Below are 17,030 nucleotides of genomic sequence, written 5' to 3'. Positions count from 1 at the left end.
TCGGTGTCACGGCGTGCTGGTTGTGCGTGGCTGCACCGTGCCGGCCGTGGCGTGTGGCCGTGGCCTTGCTGTGCCAGGCTGCAGCACGCTGCCTGGGGTTGCACCACGCCGTGCCGGACCGCACCGCACCGTGCCGGACCGCACCATGCTGTGCTGCAGCTCTCCTCGTGTTGCACCGGCTACGCTGCGCCAGTTGCACCGTACTGCACTGCGCTTCCCACGCCGTCCTGCACCGCGCTGTGTTGCATCTTGCTGGCCGCGCCGTGCCGGGCTGCATCACGCTGTCTGCGCCTTGTCAGCCGTGCCGTGCCGTGCCGTGCCGTGCCATATCGTGCTGGCTATGCCGTGCCGCGCTGCGTGGTGCTGCCCGCGCTGAGCTCCACCCTTGACAGCCACACCGTGCTGCACCACGCTGCCCGTGCCGAGGTGCACCGTGACAGCCGTGCCGTGCCACGCTGCACCGCGCTGGTCCTGCCACGCCGTGCTGCGCGGCGCTGCCCATGCCGAGCTGCACCACACCGGCCCCGCGCAGTGAGGAAGTGAAGCCGGTGCGAAGGGGAAGTTGTTGGAAAGTCAGACCGGAATGGCTGATAGGGAAGGCAGAGCTGGGCTTGGTCGCAGATGGTTCCTGTTGGGGAAGGACACGGGCGCAGCTGCCCGGCCTCCCCCCACCCGCCGCATTATCACTGCCCGGCAGCTGTTCACCTTCCCCCTCGCCATGGGACGCGGCTCTGCTGCCACCCCGGCCCCGGCCGTCACATGAACAGCCCTCGCGGCGGGGCAGGCACCGAGCGGGCAGCGCACCCCGTGCCCCGCCGTGCCCCGCCGCTGCTCAGCGTCTCCCTCCCCGGCGTGGCTCCTGCACCGACGCGTGGCAGCAGGCTGGCTGCGCCGGCCCCCGCGAGGCTTGCGGCAGCGGGGTGCTGACGCCCGTCCCCTGGGGTGCCCGGGGGACCCCCCGAGCCAGCCAGCCACCACTCCTGGGCCAGGGCGGCAGGCAGGACCGGCCAAGGTAAGGCCGAGGCAGCGGCGGGAGGAAGGCGGCGGGTGGCTGCGGCCGCGCCGTGTGCCGTGCCGTGGCACAGGCGGCTCACCCCGATGTCAAACGCAGCCTTGGGCAGGCAGGTGCTCCCCGAGGGTGGCACGCGGCCGGTGCCCATCGGTGCATCCGCACGGGCGCAGCACCACGGGGCGCACGCCGACACGAGGACCCGTTCGGAACCCACTCTGCAATTAACCTTTCCATAACGAGTAATCAGCCACGATTAGGTTTTATTTACGGGGTTTAAATCCTCCGTTTACCGGGTGTTTTCATTCATTCTCGGGTCAGTGGCTCGCACCGCAGCTCGGGAACGCGTTCCCACGCTCGCTCCCTGGCAGCGGCCGGACCCTGCGTGCAGCAGGTTTGTGCCACCGGGGACAGGATCTGACCCCACGGGCTCTCCAGGTGCTTCTGTTCACTTGCGGCGTGGCAGCGCGGAGGTTCCGCAGTGCCGGGGCATCCCACGGCCCTGTGCAAAGCATCCCCGTGCCACCGGCACCGCCGCGCACAGGGCGAGGGGCACCCCGCAGCCTGGCCTCGGCCGAGGGGTTGCAGCAGCTCCGGGGAGGCCCAAGGGGTTGCTGCTGGGCTTGTGCCCGGCACAGGGCAGGAAAGCGGCTGCCGGCTGAGTCACCGGCATTTGTCTGCCCCGAGTGAACAATACTGGCCCTCTGCCTCGCTTCCCCTCTCCCCGCCGGCACCGTGCTCTGGCCGCGGCCCCCTGCCCCGCTGCCCGGTCCCGGCACCCACCCCGCGGGCCGGGAACGCGGCGAGGACGGGCTGGAGGGCAGGGTTTGGGGAGCACCCTGGGTGCCGCACCCATCGCGCCGTGCCGGTTCGCCACGGGCGGGAGCTGCGCTGGGGTCCCTGCCCCCAGACCCGCTGCCCGCAGCAACGCTCGGTGCAGCCCAAGCGAGGGGCACCCGCCCATAAGGCACCGGGGACCGGGCGGGCGCAGCCCTGCGGCGGCAGCTCGACTGGAAGGCTGCGGCGAGGGGAGCCGTGCAGATTGCTGCGGGCTTGCTGAGCTGCCGGTTAGGCTCTTGGCAGGAGAAATGTTTATTTTGTTGGCCGAATATCTCCGCAAACTTCCTGATTTCCTTGCGGCCGGTGAGGCAGCGATAGGGCTGGCGAGGCCGTTGCCTGCCCCGCACTCCGGCTTCAGCGCCGAGAGCTGTTATCTCCGATGCGCAGCGGGCAGGGAAGAGGTGGAGAAAGGGAAATGAAATACAACAGAGGTGGCACATTTTTTGCTCTTGATAACAAGCCCTGCTTTTAGCCTGGGAACTTGGAAACGATGCAGGTGGCCAGAGACAGCCGCAACGTCCCCCGCTGCCGCGGCGCATCTGGACCTCGTAACGAATCCCAGACCTCCCCGCCGCGAGGCTGCGGCTCCCCACGGCACGGCACGGATCAGCGCCGACCTCCACGCCGCCGGAGCCCGGTGCCGGGGTATTTTGGCCCTGAGGGGTTTCTGAAAGCAGCCCGAGGGCTTTGCTCCCGGGCTGAGCCACGTGCCGGAGCGAAGGCGGGCTGCGCTGCACCGCCTCCCGCTAGCTCCAATTGATTTTTGCAGGGATGCGAGGTGTTGGAAGTGCAATGTAAGCTAATTAAATTCCCATCATTAGAGAGCCCTGTGCAGGCAGTTGCTGCCTGTGGGATGGAGAGGGCTGGCAAGCAGCCGGGTACCCTGTGGTTTGGGGGGGAGAAGGGGAGCATGAACCTGCTGTCCACCTCACCGGGGCTGCCCGCCGGGCGAGCGGCAGGCAGGGCGGCAGCGGTGCCATGGCGGGGCTGAGAGACGCTCTCGTCTCCCCAGGCCTTGGCGTTACACGGAGGTCTCGCGTCCCCAGGCAGTGTCAGGGGCCAGGCCCCGAGGACGTGGCTCTCGTGGAGGCTCAGCACCGCCGTTCCCCTCGCCCAGCCCCGCAAAGGGGAGCAGTGCCGTGGGGAGGGGAGCTCCCCGGGTGAGGGACTGGAGGAGCCGGGGGGACCCTCTGCACCGCGGCGGGGTGCGTGGCCCTCCCAGCGTGCTGGGCTCGCCGGGGCAGCTCAGGGGGTTTTGCTCAGCGTCTCCTGGCAAATTCCCGCTGGCCAAGGACGAGGCTGGCAGGACTTGCTGACGTTGCTGCCGCCGGGCGCTGCTCCCACGGGGGTGCCAGCAGTGTCTCCGTGCACCCCAAAGCACCAGCTCCTGGAGGCAGGTCAGCAAGCGGCAGCCTCCGCTTCAAAATTAAAACACTTTCCAGCCTCCCCGGGGCAAAGAAAAGCTGGAAACTTGGCCCCCAGCAACCCCGAAACCGTAAAGCACCCAGAGGAATGGTGCTGCATCCCAAAGTCTCCCAGCGTTCAAGCCAAGCCGGTGATTTTTCGGAGCCTGCAGCGCAGGGCGAGCCAGGACGATAAGCAGTAGAGGCCGGTTTCCCTTCGAATGCCACGAAGCAGGAACGAATCTGTCAGCCAGGAAAAGAGGATTTTTTTTTTTTTTTTTTTCTTTTAATGTTATGGAAGTTGTGCGAAAGCCACAAAGTCCCCGGGTCTGCTTCCTGGCAGCGACGGCCAGGGGGGCTGCTCCTCCCAGCCCTCAGCCAAGGAAGCGAGGGGCCAGGGTGGCTGTGGGGCGGGTGGCCCCGAGGCCGGGGACCCCCGTGAGCGGGCGCCGAGGGAAGCCAGGCACAAATGAACCCCCTTTCTTCAGAAAGGCTGGCGAGCGGCACTTCCTGCCGAGCAGATGTCACCGCGGCGGATGCAGCTGCGGCAGGCGATAGCCGGCGGGCGGGCGAGCCGTCTTCCCCGGCCGCTGGCTCCCCACCAGCCCCTTATCTCCCCCGCGCATTCCCCGATGAATTAACGCGCAGGGAAAGGCAGCGCCAGGCAGGGCTCCTGCTGCAAGCAAAATGCCAAGGGAAGAGCGCTGGGGGCTGCAGCCCAGCTCCCGGCACTCGCTCCGGGATGGATTTAGGCGCTGAGATTCAGACCACCGCGTCCGTGCACGCAACCAGGGCAACGGGACCGTCCGCGGTCGCGCCGACCCTTCCCAGCCCGGCAGCTCCCTGCTCCGAGCACATCGTCCCAGTGGGGATGCTCTGAGCAAAGGGGTCCCTGTGCAAAATGGGGACCCCGCCAGCAGCCTGGGGCTTTGCATCGCTGAGGTTGCTTGTGAGCACCCGGCCCCACGCTGTTCCCCAGCTCTGCTCGGCGCTGTGCCGGGCCGGCACCGCTGGCACGGCCACACCTACCGAGGACCGCAGGGAGGCACCCGGGGATGCTCTGCTCCCCAGGAGGGAGCGGATAGAGATCGAGAAACCCAGATGGACAGACAGACTGGCTGGGGGTGACACAGGAAACCTGTGGCACGCCAGGGGCTGAGCACCGGCACGGCTCGGTGCCTTCGCCTCCAGACGAGCCTCCTGCGAGAGCTGGGCCGCAGCAGGACCCCCGGCATGGCACGGCGGAGGAGCTGCAGGCACCCATGGGTGCTGCCCACGGCAGGGCAGGTCTGCGCGGCTCCCGGCTGCGCGGCATGCCGGCGAGGGGATGACTCACCAGCGTGGCGAGGGGGAAGGTGTGATAAAGCAACACCGTGGGCTTTTTTAAAAAGCCTGAGGCTTGCGAAGGGGGGATGCAGCCTGAATAGCAATCAGCTCTTACAGGCCCGCTGGGAAGCGATGGGGCTGAGCCAGAGCCCGGCTTGCGGGAGCTCGGGGGAGCCGGGGAGAAGGAGCACAACGTGGTGCCGGTGGGATGCAGGGTGAGGGGCTGAGCCAGAGCTACGGGGAGAGAGACGGAGGGTGAGGACTGACGGTTGGGCACCCATGAGGTGTGAAAAGGGACCCCAACACCGCGGTGGCTGCAAAGGCACGAGCGGGGCACGGGGCTGGGGCTGCCCCGGCGGCAGCGTGAGCGGCGGCACCCACTGCGTTGCCCCGGCCTGCGTGCGCGGCCCCGATAGCGGGCGGGGGGCCATGTGCACGGACAGATACGGGGCCCGGATGGTGCATGGTGGTGGTGACCATTTCCTTTGAGGGTTGGTGCCAGTTGCCCTCATCCGCCTCCAGCGAGCACCTTATCTGCTGGCGCGGGCGCGCACCGTGCCAGGCCCCGGTGGCCGCCCCTTGTCCCCAGGCTGTGCCCCGGGGAGCCCCTTTGCCTGGGGCAGGCCCTCGGCAGCTCCCGAGCCGCCCCGCTGCAGCCTCTCCCCACGCACACCCGGCAGGGATGAAGGACGTCCCTCCTCCCCACGGGTCGACCAGCACCTGCCAGCAGAAGCGATGGGTGACGGTACCGACACCCTCCCGTGGGACTGAGACACCCGCGGGGGTGGCACTGGCAGGAGCAGGGGGAACAGGCAGCGGTGGGCGCAGGGCAGGACGCGCGGCGGCGGGAGATGCCGGCTCCTCAAAACAAAGGGAGCACGAATTGCCGTAACATGTGCAGTTAATCCCCGCGCCGGGCTGTTGCACGCCGCGCCATCAATCACGCGCCGGCGTGACCGACACCGAGTCATTACAGGAGTTTCCACCCTCTCTGCCGGGTGGGAACCTGGCGGGGCCCCATCCTGCCCCAGCTCCAGATTTGCCGGGGGACGGATTGCCAGGCCCTGGGCTGGGACGGATCCAGGCAGACTATCGGGCCCTGGCAGACGCTTATCTCCCGGCCCGGCCATTGCTTTCCCACCGCAGCGGAGCAGGGCCGCCGGCTCTGCCGAAGCGGGGTTGGTGCCATCGTCTGCCCCACCGTGCCACATCCGCCCCGTGCACCCGGGGAGCCGAGGGACGGGGGGTGTTTCCCCGCCAACACTGACCCCAGGGATGCCAGACCCCCCCTCCATCCCCATCCGTGGGACCCACGCGTACGGCGGATGCGTGGCCGTGGGGCACACGGCAGCACCAACCAGCAGGCACCAGCCCGGGCTGGGCAGGGAGCGGGCTGGGGGGGGGGGGGGGGCACGAAGGGGTTAACCCGGGGAAGTTCGCTCACTCTCGGCCATGATTTAAACCAGACAGAAAGGTTCTGTCATCCATCACGCTAACAGCCAGATCATTGTGTTTTAAAGTGTCTGTAATTGCAGCAATACAGAGACTGGGGGAAAGATAAAGGCTGGGAAGATGCAAATGCGGAGGGGAAGCACCAGCCCCCCGCACCCAGCAGGGATGAACCCGGGGAGCCCTGGGGCCAGCCCTGTCCCGGCTGGGACAGGGATGGGGACAGCCATGGGGACAGCCGGAGGGTGGCCCAGGCGTCCTCCTGCCTGCCGCAGCCCGGCTATGGCTCAGGGCGGGTGCTGGGGCATCCCCGCTGCAGGTGAGAGCACCCACAAAACGGCGCAAGCGAACAAAACCAGGGACGGGCGAGGGCAGGGAAGGGGCCAGAGCAAGGTGGTGGACTCAAATCCGCTTTACTGGAAATATTACCTTTATCTTGTGGCAGCTCCCTCGTTACCCCCGGCTAAGCGGCACTTCTCTCGCCATCTCCTCTCTGTCAGGATCCAGGGATCCCCGGGGGACGACGTGCGAAGGGTGGTGAGATCCTACCCCAAGCACACATGGAGGCAGCTGTAGGCACGGGCACGGGCACGGGCACGGGCACGGGCACGGCCAAGCGTGCCCAGGCTTTGTCCCGGCGGCCGAGGCCACGTGCAAGCACGTTGGCAGGGAATTATTAACATTCAGACGAGGTCCGCCGAATAAAGCGAGCTAACACAAATGTTTATTTTCACAGTAGTGAATTATGACTTCAATAGACCAAAATTACAGGCTGCGTGCGCGGAATAGAAACGAAGCAGACCCCGCCACCCAAACGCCGCCGGGGGGGACGCGGCGTGGCTGCCTCCTGCCCACGCTGTCCCATGCACGCTGCGGTGCCGCTGCCTGCCCGTCCTGCCGGTGGATGGGCAGCTCTTGCCCGCGTGGTGGCCCTGGCAGGGCGGCTGTGCCTGGCTCCGTCTGCCGTCGTTGCAAAGACCCTGTGGGCTCACGGCCACCCGGCTTGGCTTCAGCTCGACCACCTTGGCCAGTGCCAGGTATTTGAGAGCATCCTTCATCTACACCCTAATTTGCAACCACCAGAAGAGGTTGCAGCTTTTCTCAGCAGGTCCCCGCAAGGCGTCCAAGGGCAGGGTATTGGCAGGGGACGGATGGGTTCAGTCGCCGCTGGGCTCGTGGCACAGCAGCAGCTGGTTTTGCAATGTATTCCATGGCTTGCGCTGCATCCGGGGGGGGATGTGTGGGACAGCCTGTTCGGCTGAGAGCGTGGTCACCCCTGTGGTCGGGTCCCCGCTCTCCCGGTGAGCAGCCAGAGCCCTGTGCTGGCACCCCTGAAAACCGGGGCTCTGCTTTCGGAGCGCTCTCGGGCCGCCTCGGTGATGGCTGGTGCTCCGCGATGCCTCGACATGTGCGCCGGTGGGGGGCTGCGCCCTGCACCGCGTGTCCAAATGCATACGCACCGCCGGCATTTGCATGTGCCAGCCAGTGCCGCCTTATGCAAAGCCGGGGGGGCGGCGGGGCAGGCGCGCAGCTGTGCGCGGGGGTGGATTTTCCTCCGCTGGTCGTGGGCCCTTGCCAGCGGGGCCATGACACTCACCCACGAGAGGCTCCTCGAGAAAGGTCCCGTAGGGAACGAGGGCAGCACAGGGAGGGGCAGGAACGGGGACAACCCCAGTGCTTCAGGCTGGGAAGCGCAGGCAGGGCAGGCAGGCAGTACACGCAGGGTGCGCAGCAGCGGGGTGCGTGATGCCGCCCAGACGCTGCGCAGCGTGCACGCACCGTGCCGACCGGTGTAGATGCAAAAGCTGTCAAGACCTGAACGCTCCCCCAGCACAGGCAGCGCAACAGCAGGGCAAGGCCCCCCCGCGGGCCCGTTCCCCGTGGGAATGAGGGATGCAAAACCGGCGGTGGAGGATGGGGTGGCCAAAAGCGGGGTGGAGGGGGCTGGGTCGGGGTGCTGCAGCACCGTCCCGCTGCGACCCCATCAGTGGGGCGATGTGGGGGGAGCTTGGCTGTGCAGCGACCACGCAGTGGTCATTTCGTGGCTGTGCAATGGTCACGCAGCAGCCACGCAGCAGTTGTGCAGCGGCAGCGCAAGGGCCGTGCGGTGCCTACGCGGTGCCCACGCAGCGGCGGTGCATCGGTCATGCCAGGGCCGTGCACCGCCTGTACAGCGGCCGTGCAGTGGTTCTGCAGCCAACCCAACACCCCGGCAGCGGTTGTGCAACGGCCGTGCAGCGGTGACCTGCCGCCTGGCAAGGCTGCCGCGGTCCCCAGCGCCCGAGCCCTCGGAAGCGGGTGAGGATGAGTAATACAACAACCATACAGGCGGCAAAGGCTCCGCACGGCAACTCGCAGAGGGAAGGCAGCTGCCAAGCAGAGTAATTACGCAAAGAGGCAGGGCTTCGGCTCGCAGGGAAATTAGCAGGGCTTGCGTTACCCAGCACACAAGCAAGCAACAACATCGTAGTAGGACTTGGAGGGGGAGGGAAATTTTTAATGGTCCCCCCCAGCTGGCACGGGGCGCGCAGGAAGGGCATGCCAGGGACCCGGCGTGGGCAGGCGGTGCCGCAAATGCATGCACCGCTGCCGGGCACCGCCGTAGAGGAAGGGCCTCGCTGGCATTCCTGCGGTGCCGGCACCACGCAGCCGCCCTAGGGAGCCCCGCCAAGGCCAAGAGGGGTGGGGGGCACCCCAAGGCCAGGCCGGGCCGGGCATGTGGACCGTTGAGGGCTGTGCCCGTGGGACTTGTGGCTGCACATGTGGCTGCTCCTATCGCAACCCCGGCCCTCGGGCCTCCGGAGGGGGAAGCAGAGCAACCACAACTCCAGCCCCCCGCAGCCCCCCAGCCCCTTGCAAGCACCCCCACCCCGCTCCAGGCCTTGCAGGTCCCAGCTCCAGCCCCCTGACTGTTCCCACGGCCCCAGACAAGCCCCGGCCCCATCCCCTTGCAGTCCCCCGACCCCACGCAAACAACTCCTGGCCCCTTGCAGCCCCTCAAAACATATGCAGCCCCCCCAAAACATATGCAGCCCCCCACCCACGCAGCATCCCCCGGCTTTGCAACCCTCAGTCTTCAGCACCCCCAACCCCTTGCGAACCTTGAACCTTTTGCAAACCCCAGCCCCCGGCAGCCCCCAAGCCCCGTGCACCCCCTGCACGGCCCCCCGGTCCCCGTGCAGCCCCCCGGTGCCGTGCAGTCCCGTGTCCCCTTGCAGCCCCGCGGTCCCCGTGCAGTCCCCAGCCCCCGTGCACCCCCCGAAGCCCCGTGCAGCCCCGTGTCCCCGTACAGCCCCGTGTCCCCGTACAGCCCCCCGGTGCCGTGCCCCCCCCGAAGCCCCCTGCAGCCCCGTGTCCCCCCGCAGCCCCCCGGTGCCGTGCACCCCCCGAAGCCCCCTGCAGCCCCGTGTCCCCCCGCAGCCCCCCGGTGCCGTGCCCCCCCCGAAGCCCCCTGCAGCCCCGTGTCCCCCCGCAGCCCCCCGGTGCCGTGCACCCCCCGAAGCCCCCTGCAGCCCCGTGTCCCCCCGCAGCCCCCCGGTGCCGTGCCCCCCCCGAAGCCCCCTGCAGCCCCGTGTCCCCCCGCAGCCCCCCGGTGCCGTGCACCCCCCGAAGCCCCCTGCAGCCCCGTGTCCCCCCGCAGCCCCCCGGTGCCGTGCCCCCCCCGAAGCCCCCTGCAGCCCCGTGTCCCCCCGCAGCCCCCCGGTGCCGTGCACCCCCCGAAGCCCCCTGCAGCCCCGTGTCCCCCCGCAGCCCCCCGGCGCCGTGCAGCCCCGTGTCCCCGTGCAGCCCGGGCCCCCCTCCCCCGGCCGCGCACCCCGGGGGCCCCGCTCCGGTGGCGGCGGCGGCGGCGGCGGGGCGCCCCCTGCCGGGCGCGGCGGAGGCGCCGTCTAAGGCAGCGGCGCGGGCGGGCGGCGCTCACTCCGGGGCGGGCGGGCGGCGCGGCGGCAGCGGCGGCGGCGGCAGCAGCGGGCGCTGCGGGCGGCCCGGCCCGGCACGGAGCGCGGCCGCGGGCGCCCCATGGCCGCGACGCGGCGCCGGAGGATGCGCCGCCGGGCAGCGCGTAGGGGGTGAACCGGCCCCGCGGATTTACCGGCTTCTCCGCCCCCGCCCTCCCCCGCTTCTCCGGTGCCCCCCCTCCGGGGGGGGGGGAAGCGCCCCGACCCCCGGGCTGGCGGCCCCCGGCGGCCCCGGGCGCGGCGAGCGGCGGCGGGCAGGTGCCGGGGGCAGCCGCCGCCGCGGGGCCGCGCTCCGCCCGCGCCGGCCTTAACCGGGCCGGGGCCGCTGCCGCCGCCGCCGCCGCCGCCGCCGCCGCCGGGGGCCGCTGCCGGCTCTGCCCGCTCCTGCCGGCCCCGCCGGCCCCTGCCTTGGGACTTACCTCACGCCTCCGCCACACCTCAGGACGGTAAGTGCCGTCCGCGCCCGGGGACGGGGACGGGAGAGGCTCCCGGTGCCCGGGGAGGCTCCCGGGAAAGAGGGGCTGGGGGTGCTACCTGTGCCCGGGGGCTGCTCCCGGTGCGCAGGGCAGTCGGAGGCTCCCGGTGCTCGGGGGATGCTCCCGGTGCGCAGCGCTCGGGGATGCTGCCGGTGTCGGGGAAGCCGCCGGTGCGCAGGGGACGGGGATGCTGCCGGTGCCCGAGCCAGCGCGGTCCCCGCCGCCGCGGTCTCTCCGGCCCCGTTGCTTGGTCGCCCCCGGGACGCGCCGCGGCGGCGGAGTGGGGCAGGGCGAGCGGGGGCACAGCCGGGGCGAGCGGGCACCGGAGCCGCCGTCCGTGCGGCGGGCAGCGCTGGGAGCGGTTCCTCCAGCGAGGGCAGGGCGGGAGCCGTCTGCCGCGACCGAGAGCCGGGGCAGCGTGGGGCGGCCCAGCATCCCCGGGAACCCACGCGAGTTTGTGCTCCCCCTCCAACCCCCCCCCGCAGCAAACCCTCCCCGGTCGTGGCTCCCGACTTCTGCCCGGTGGGAGAAGTCGCTTCCATCCCTCCATCCCTCCCTCCTCCTCGGAGCGCCAACCCGCCGGCTCTGCATCCCGCTCCGGCCGCCGCCGATGTAGAGATGGAGGCGGCGAGGAGGAGCTGATCCACTCGGGAGAGTTTGTGGGAGGAAACCCAGGGCTGGTTTGGGAAGTTCCAGCTCCAGCAGCGTAATTCTGTGTTTACACGCGAGGACGCGGGTCCGTGCCGGTGACGCGTGCCGTGGCCTCGCCGTGTGCCGGGGGCCGGTGGCATTGGACGCGGATTTGGGAAGGAAGGCTGGCTTGGGGAGCCTCCAGCTCTCTGCCTCAGCGCTGCCCTGCTTCTGATCCTCGCAGCCATTAATCAGCGTCCAGCTCCTGCTTTCCCTCCAGAATTGCATTAAACGGCGTTAGCTGGCACGCCCGGCTGCCCGCTCCGGCCTGGCTTTGCTAAGGGGATGCCGTCGGCGTAGCGATGGAGCGAGGCTGGCACCGCGCTCGTCCCTGGCTCCTCCGTGACGTTGGGCCGGGGCACGGCCAGCTCTCCCCGTCACTCCCCCGCGCAGCCCTCGCCGCTGGATGGTGCCTTCGGATACTGCAGAGCGTTTCTCTGGTTAAACGCACCTTTTGTGGGATTTTTTTTTTTTTTCCCCCTATTAGCCAAGAAAAACTTTGCAACTTTCCTTCGCTTTCAGAGAGGAGCTGCTGCCGCTGCTGGGTTTCATTTTGTTTTTTTTAATTTGAGGTCACGTGCGCGTTGACAGTGTCTTTGAATCTAAGCGATGGTCTCGTCTCTAGCTTAGAAAGAGCTTTTGAGCTCTTCCCTCTGTTGTTTTCTCTCTGTTCGGGAACAAAGAGATTTTTCTGCCTTTAATTAAAAGGAATATTAATTCTCCGCTCCTTTGTCGAGCGACTTGAAGACACTCTGCAAACATCCGCCTGCTCAGCACCACGGTGGGGTGAGCTCTGCTATGGTACGGGGCACGGAAATATGGGGGAACCGTCCCAAAACCCCACGGCAAACGCCGAGCAGCAGCCGGGGAGGATGCTGACAGCCCCGGCGCCTGCGGTCCTCGGGTGAGGAGCCCCGCGGGGCCGAGCTGCCACCCGGGGCGGGCGCTTGGGTCTCCGGAGGCGGATAAGGCAGGTCCCCGCACGGCGCGTTTCCACGCGGGGAGAAGTTTTGCGCGTTGCTTTTGCTGTGGTCGGGAAGGCAAGCGGAGATGAACTTGGCTGTGCAAAGGGGTTTTTCCCTGCCTGCCGCTTCCCGGCAGGCCCGGCCGGTGTCGGCGCTGGCAGGTAAGGTTTTACCCGGGGACGGCCAGATGTCGGGCGTGTTTCGTTTGAAAAAATGTGTGACTGTAGATGTTGGCTTGTAGGGAGGAAAAGCCAAGATGTGCAGGGGGGAGAGGCTGTTTTCCCATGGCGCTGGGTGCCGGCACGGGGTGGGTGCCAGGTTCGGGCAGGGTAGCAGCGAGGCCTCGTGTGGGTGCAGGATTTGCCTCTTACATCGGGAACTTCCAGGGTGCGAGATGGAAAAATACTCCGGTGCTCGGCCCCGCTTCGGGTTGGGAGGGTCGAGCAGCCCCCCAGCCTCTGCCCATCGCTGCAGCACGCTCGGCACCGCCGGGCTCAGGGGCAGCCCCGTGGGCACGGCTGAGGTGGGCTCCCCACAGCCACTGTGCCGGGGAGGGGGCTCTGGCAGGTCCCATGGGGGACCTGGGGCTGGTGGGTCTCTGCCAACGTCCCCCGTGTCCCTTCCCCGGATTTCTGCTTCCGAGCCACGGTCGTTTGCAGGCGTGGAAAACCCCAGGCAGGATCTGGACGGTGTAGCTGCGCGGTGTCCGGCTTTGCCGTGGAAATTGGGTCTCGGCTCCGCTCGCTGCCGGCAGCCAGCTTAAGTCCCCGGCGCGGTCTAGAGGCAGTGCCGTTCCCTGCCCACGGCCGTGCGGCATCCCCTGCCCCACGGCTGCCCGGGGAAGGGGTGCAGGGTGCTGTGGGGTGCCACGGGACCCCTGGGCAGGAGAGGGACCCCGTAAATGTCTGTTATTACGTCTCTTAATGGGGGTCAGTTGATCGCTGGCCGGGGGAGCACAGGGCTGCTGGTGAGGCACGCGTGAGTGCTGGCAGGGGAGCAGGGAGCCGAGCCCCCCCCGGGGGGGACACGCCAGCCCCCGCCACCGGCACCGACACCGCTTCTGCCCCTGGCCAGGCCAGCGCAGCGTGCGCAAGGTTTTGGGCGGATCAGGGGCCTGATCCTGCAAACGGGGCTGCCCGGGCCCTGGGAGGGAGCAGGGCCAGCCCGTGGGTTGCACGGCTGAGCTTGGTGCAAAGCTGGGCTGCAACCCTGCTGCGTTTTGGGATCGAGGGGATGCGGGGCGGATGCTGCAGCCCTGGCCTGGGCTTTCCAAGCCGGACCACGGGCGGGAGCTGGATTAAGCTGCCCCACCAGGCTGGGGACGGGGGGGTCCCCAAGCTGGGGCCGGTCCTTGCGAGCTTCATGATGGCCGGCGCGGGGCGAGACCAGGCTGGTGGCACAGAGGAGAACCCCCCTGCCCAGGCGCTGCTGGCGTTGGTGCCATTGCCCAGTTCGGGGTTTATTTTTAGATTTCCTGAAGCTTGTTTTCTGCCGTCCCTCCCAGCGTGCTCGGGCTCCCCAGGGGCAACCCCACCTTGACAAGCGGCTTTCCTTCGGAAGATGCTGACCAATGTTTCCAGAAAGCATCCAAGGGATTTCCTGTTTATTTTGCAAAATTCTCATTAATATTTTTTCCTGTGTTGTTTGATTCAATCTCACATGGGCAAAATCGCCTTGAAACGGAGCCTGCGGTTAAAAAATAGACAAAGAGTCAGTAACGCAGCAGCCCGGAGGCTGTGGGGATGCACGGCTGGATTCGGCACCCCCTCGGAGCCGTTACCGTCCCGGTGTCTGCAGGGCAGGATCCAGCCCAGGGTCCCTGGGGACCCGGCAGCGCCTCGGCGTTCCCACGCTGCAGGGACCTCGCACGGAGCTCCCCGCCAGCGCTGGCGTGTGGAAGGGGATGTTTTCCCTTCCCCAGCCACTCTCTGCCTCCAAAAATGCCTGGAGTCCCCTGCCAGCTCGTGCCACTTGTCCCCGCTCCAGCCATCAAGGCCACCGCTGGGCACCAGCATCCCTGTGCACGTGGCTGCAAAAATTTCAGATCGGGACGTTTTAGCCTGAACCTCTCCCTGCCCTCGAAGAGCGTCCGGCTCCGCAGCTGGGGCATCGGGCCGGTTTTGGGGTGCCACTTTGGCAACGGGGTGCCCCTTTGGCAGCGTGTTGGTGGATCGGTTGCCCTTCTGGCGCGGATGCGCAGTGATGCACCCACAGCCCTTGCACTGCGGAGGTGGTTTGCGGCCGAGACGTGGGTGTTTCCCGGGTGGGGGGCAGCTCCGGCCGGTGCTGCTGGTGGGGTCAGCCCCAGCCCCGTGCTGCCCACGTGCCCCCAGGTGTGCCGGGCTGGCCATGGCACTCTGTTTGCTCGCGGCGTTTAGCCAGTATATTTAATTTCCAGGAGCATAAGGCAGCTGGGGAGCAGGGAGGCCGTCTGCATGCCCACCTTCTCCCACCGCCCCGGCGCTGCTGGCAGGACGGGTGAGATGGCAGCACCGGGGTGCAACGCTACGGGCGGCGTTTGCAGCAGATGCTGTGCCCGGGCTGGGGGCTCAGCGGGGGTCCTTGGCCATCCTGCCGCTCCTCCAGCGCCAGTGGGTCAGGGGGACCCCCCAGCCTGACCCTCTGCATGAGGGGACCCCGCTTCCCGGCCCCTCTCCACGCCGGCCAGCCACGTCGCCGCCAGCCGCTGTTGACTCACGGGCTCCGACGTCGAGTCCCGGGGCTGAGCCCGAGATGCTTTTACAGGCAAGGCTGAAATGCACAAAATGTTCGACTTGTAAAATATGTAGCGTGAGAAAATAGCCTTTTCTGGTCTCCTCCTCGCTGCCGCCGCTCCCCTGCCCCATCTGCTCGCTTGGAAAGCTTCCCGCAGCTGGGGGGGCGCGGGGCTGATGGCGCCCGGGGTCCCTCGGCAATCGCCGCCGGCCTGGCTCGAGGATGGCATCCGCCCTGCGCCGCTGCGCCCACGCAGAAGCGTTGCCCCTTGCTGGCAGGAGGGTTCCCGGGGGTAGCACCACGGGCGCCTCGAGGACGTGCTCGGTCCACGAGGATGCTCCTCGCGCGAAGCCTCCTCCATCCTCCCGCCCTTCCCACACGCTTCCGCGTCCCCCGGTTTCTCTCCCCCGGGACACGTTTTGAGAGCAAACGTGGGGCCGGCACCGGGAAAGCCGGCCGGAGTGTGCCGTGGCCACCGCCGGCACGGGGGATGACGCAGGCAGCGTTGGCGTGTCCCACGGGGCCCAGAGTTTCCGAAACGGGGCGGCGCGGCGCCTCTCGGGAGGGTGCCAGGAAATACCCCCGCGAGGCACCCCGGCAGCACCCGGCCGGGCCGGGAGGGAGCCGCCACGCCAGAGCTGGCCACGAGCCACGGTTTTCACCAGCCACCTTAATCCATCATTATCTGGGCACATTTCGGATCCTTGCCAAGAGCAAGGTGGGAAGGGGGGGTTGTAAGCATGCTTTCCCTATTCCCCTGCCATCCTTTTTGCTGCCTGTGTGTAATTAACAGAGTAATTAAAAACAGGATGAGTTAATTGGTATTCATTTATGTGGCAGATGTTTTTAATTGAGATACGAAACAATTTACCTGTTTACATAAACAATAGCAAATGAAGGCTTGTAAAACAGAGAGGGGGCTTTTTTTTTTTCTTTTTTTTTTTGGCTTTTTTTTTTTGTTGTCGTGTTGAGGAAAATCAAACCCATGTCCCTCCTCCCTGGCCACGCCGGCTCGGGGGGAGCGGGAGCCGGCTGGCAGTGCCGGTGTGGAGCCGAGGCAGCGGGTTTGGGTCCCTGGCCGGCTGGTTATGCCTTGAGAAATTGGGTTTGTTGGGCTCAGGGTGCGTGGGTGAGTGCGGCCCTGGGTGCTGATGTCCCACGCGGAGCCGTGCCGTCACTGCGTGGGGGAGGTGGAAGGGGACCGGGCGTCGGGGTCCTCGCCCGCAGCCGCTGCCCTGGAGCCGAGCAAGGAGCGTTGCCCGTGGCGCGTCCCCCGGCAGCACCGGACGTCCCCGGGATGCTGGCACCGCTGGTGCTGGCGCCGCTGGTGCTCACACGATGGGGAGGTGGGGAAAGCAAAGCAAATCGGGATGTATCTGAGCATGGGGAAGGCCGCTTTACTGCCGGCGTTGGGTGGGTGGGGAGCGTCCCAGCCCGGGCCAGCGCCTTGGGACCCGTCGCAGGACGCCTTTGGGCAAGGCGAGGATGGCAGGATGAAGGCCGGCCGGTGCAAAGGGCTGCCGCGGCAGTGCAAGGATGGCAGGTCCCACTCAGCTGAGCAGCCGAACTAAACCGCGGGGCAATGCCCAAATTCGTGGGCTGGTTGGCACGGCACGGTCACCCGTCCCGGGCCCGGCCGCCAGCATCCCCCCGGCTGGAGGAGCAGCGCAGAGCAAGACTTGCGCTGCTTGGGGCATGAACGTCCTTGTGAGCATCGCTGCCTGCGGGCAGGAGTGCAGGCAGGAGTGCAGGCAGGGCCTCGGTGCCCGGCAGGGCTGGGCCCCGCTGCCAGCGCTCCCCTGGCACCGCTGGCCACATCCGTCCCGTCGTCCTCGCGGCGGCCGTGGCCTGCAGCGAGCGCTCCCCGCGCCAGCACGCCTGCAAGCACCTCCCCGGGCCTGGAGCCGGCGGAAGCTGGGTTCATTTACATGTCGTGCAGAGGGTTTAATTAATTAGATTTCCTTTTAAAAGGCTTCAGTTGTGCTGACAAGTGCTGGGGTTCGGATCACGCTCCCCCTAGCCTGGCTCCCCAAAATGGGCATATTTTGGGGAATGGGGTAAGTGCTGGGGGTGGGCAGCATCCCTCCAGCATCCCTCCAGCATCCCTCCAGCATCCCTCCAGCATCCCACCGCCGCTGTCCCGCTCTCTCCCGCTCCGCGTGCAATTGGGGATGAGCCGCCTCCAAGCTGCCTGCTGTCAC

General features: G+C 67.7%; 1 protein-coding gene across 4 annotated transcripts in view; it reads left to right on the top strand.

Moving 5' to 3' along the window:
• Positions 1-711: 711 nt before the first annotated feature.
• Positions 712-17,030, top strand: part of CBFA2T3 (CBFA2/RUNX1 partner transcriptional co-repressor 3) — a 29,171-nt gene continuing 12,852 nt past the window's right edge. The window contains exon 1 of one of the 4 annotated variants that reach the window (XM_075511092.1): positions 712-1,012. Coding sequence is in view for 2 of the 4 variants with exons in the window: in XM_075511090.1 (XP_075367205.1) it covers positions 12,200-12,275 (76 nt within the window). In the remaining 2 variants the exon portion in view is untranslated. Of the gene's footprint in view, positions 1,013-10,099; positions 10,430-12,154; positions 12,276-17,030 lie in introns of those variants that run through there. The other 3 variants (XM_075511093.1, XM_075511090.1, XM_075511091.1) reach the window with 3 other exon arrangements.

The sequence above is a fragment of the Mycteria americana genome, chromosome 8, assembly GCF_035582795.1.
Source record: "Mycteria americana isolate JAX WOST 10 ecotype Jacksonville Zoo and Gardens chromosome 8, USCA_MyAme_1.0, whole genome shotgun sequence".
Classification (NCBI taxonomy): Eukaryota; Metazoa; Chordata; class Aves; order Ciconiiformes; family Ciconiidae; genus Mycteria; species Mycteria americana.
The sequence above is the reverse complement of the archived record's forward strand: the minus strand, read 5'-3'. Positions and strand labels throughout refer to the sequence as shown.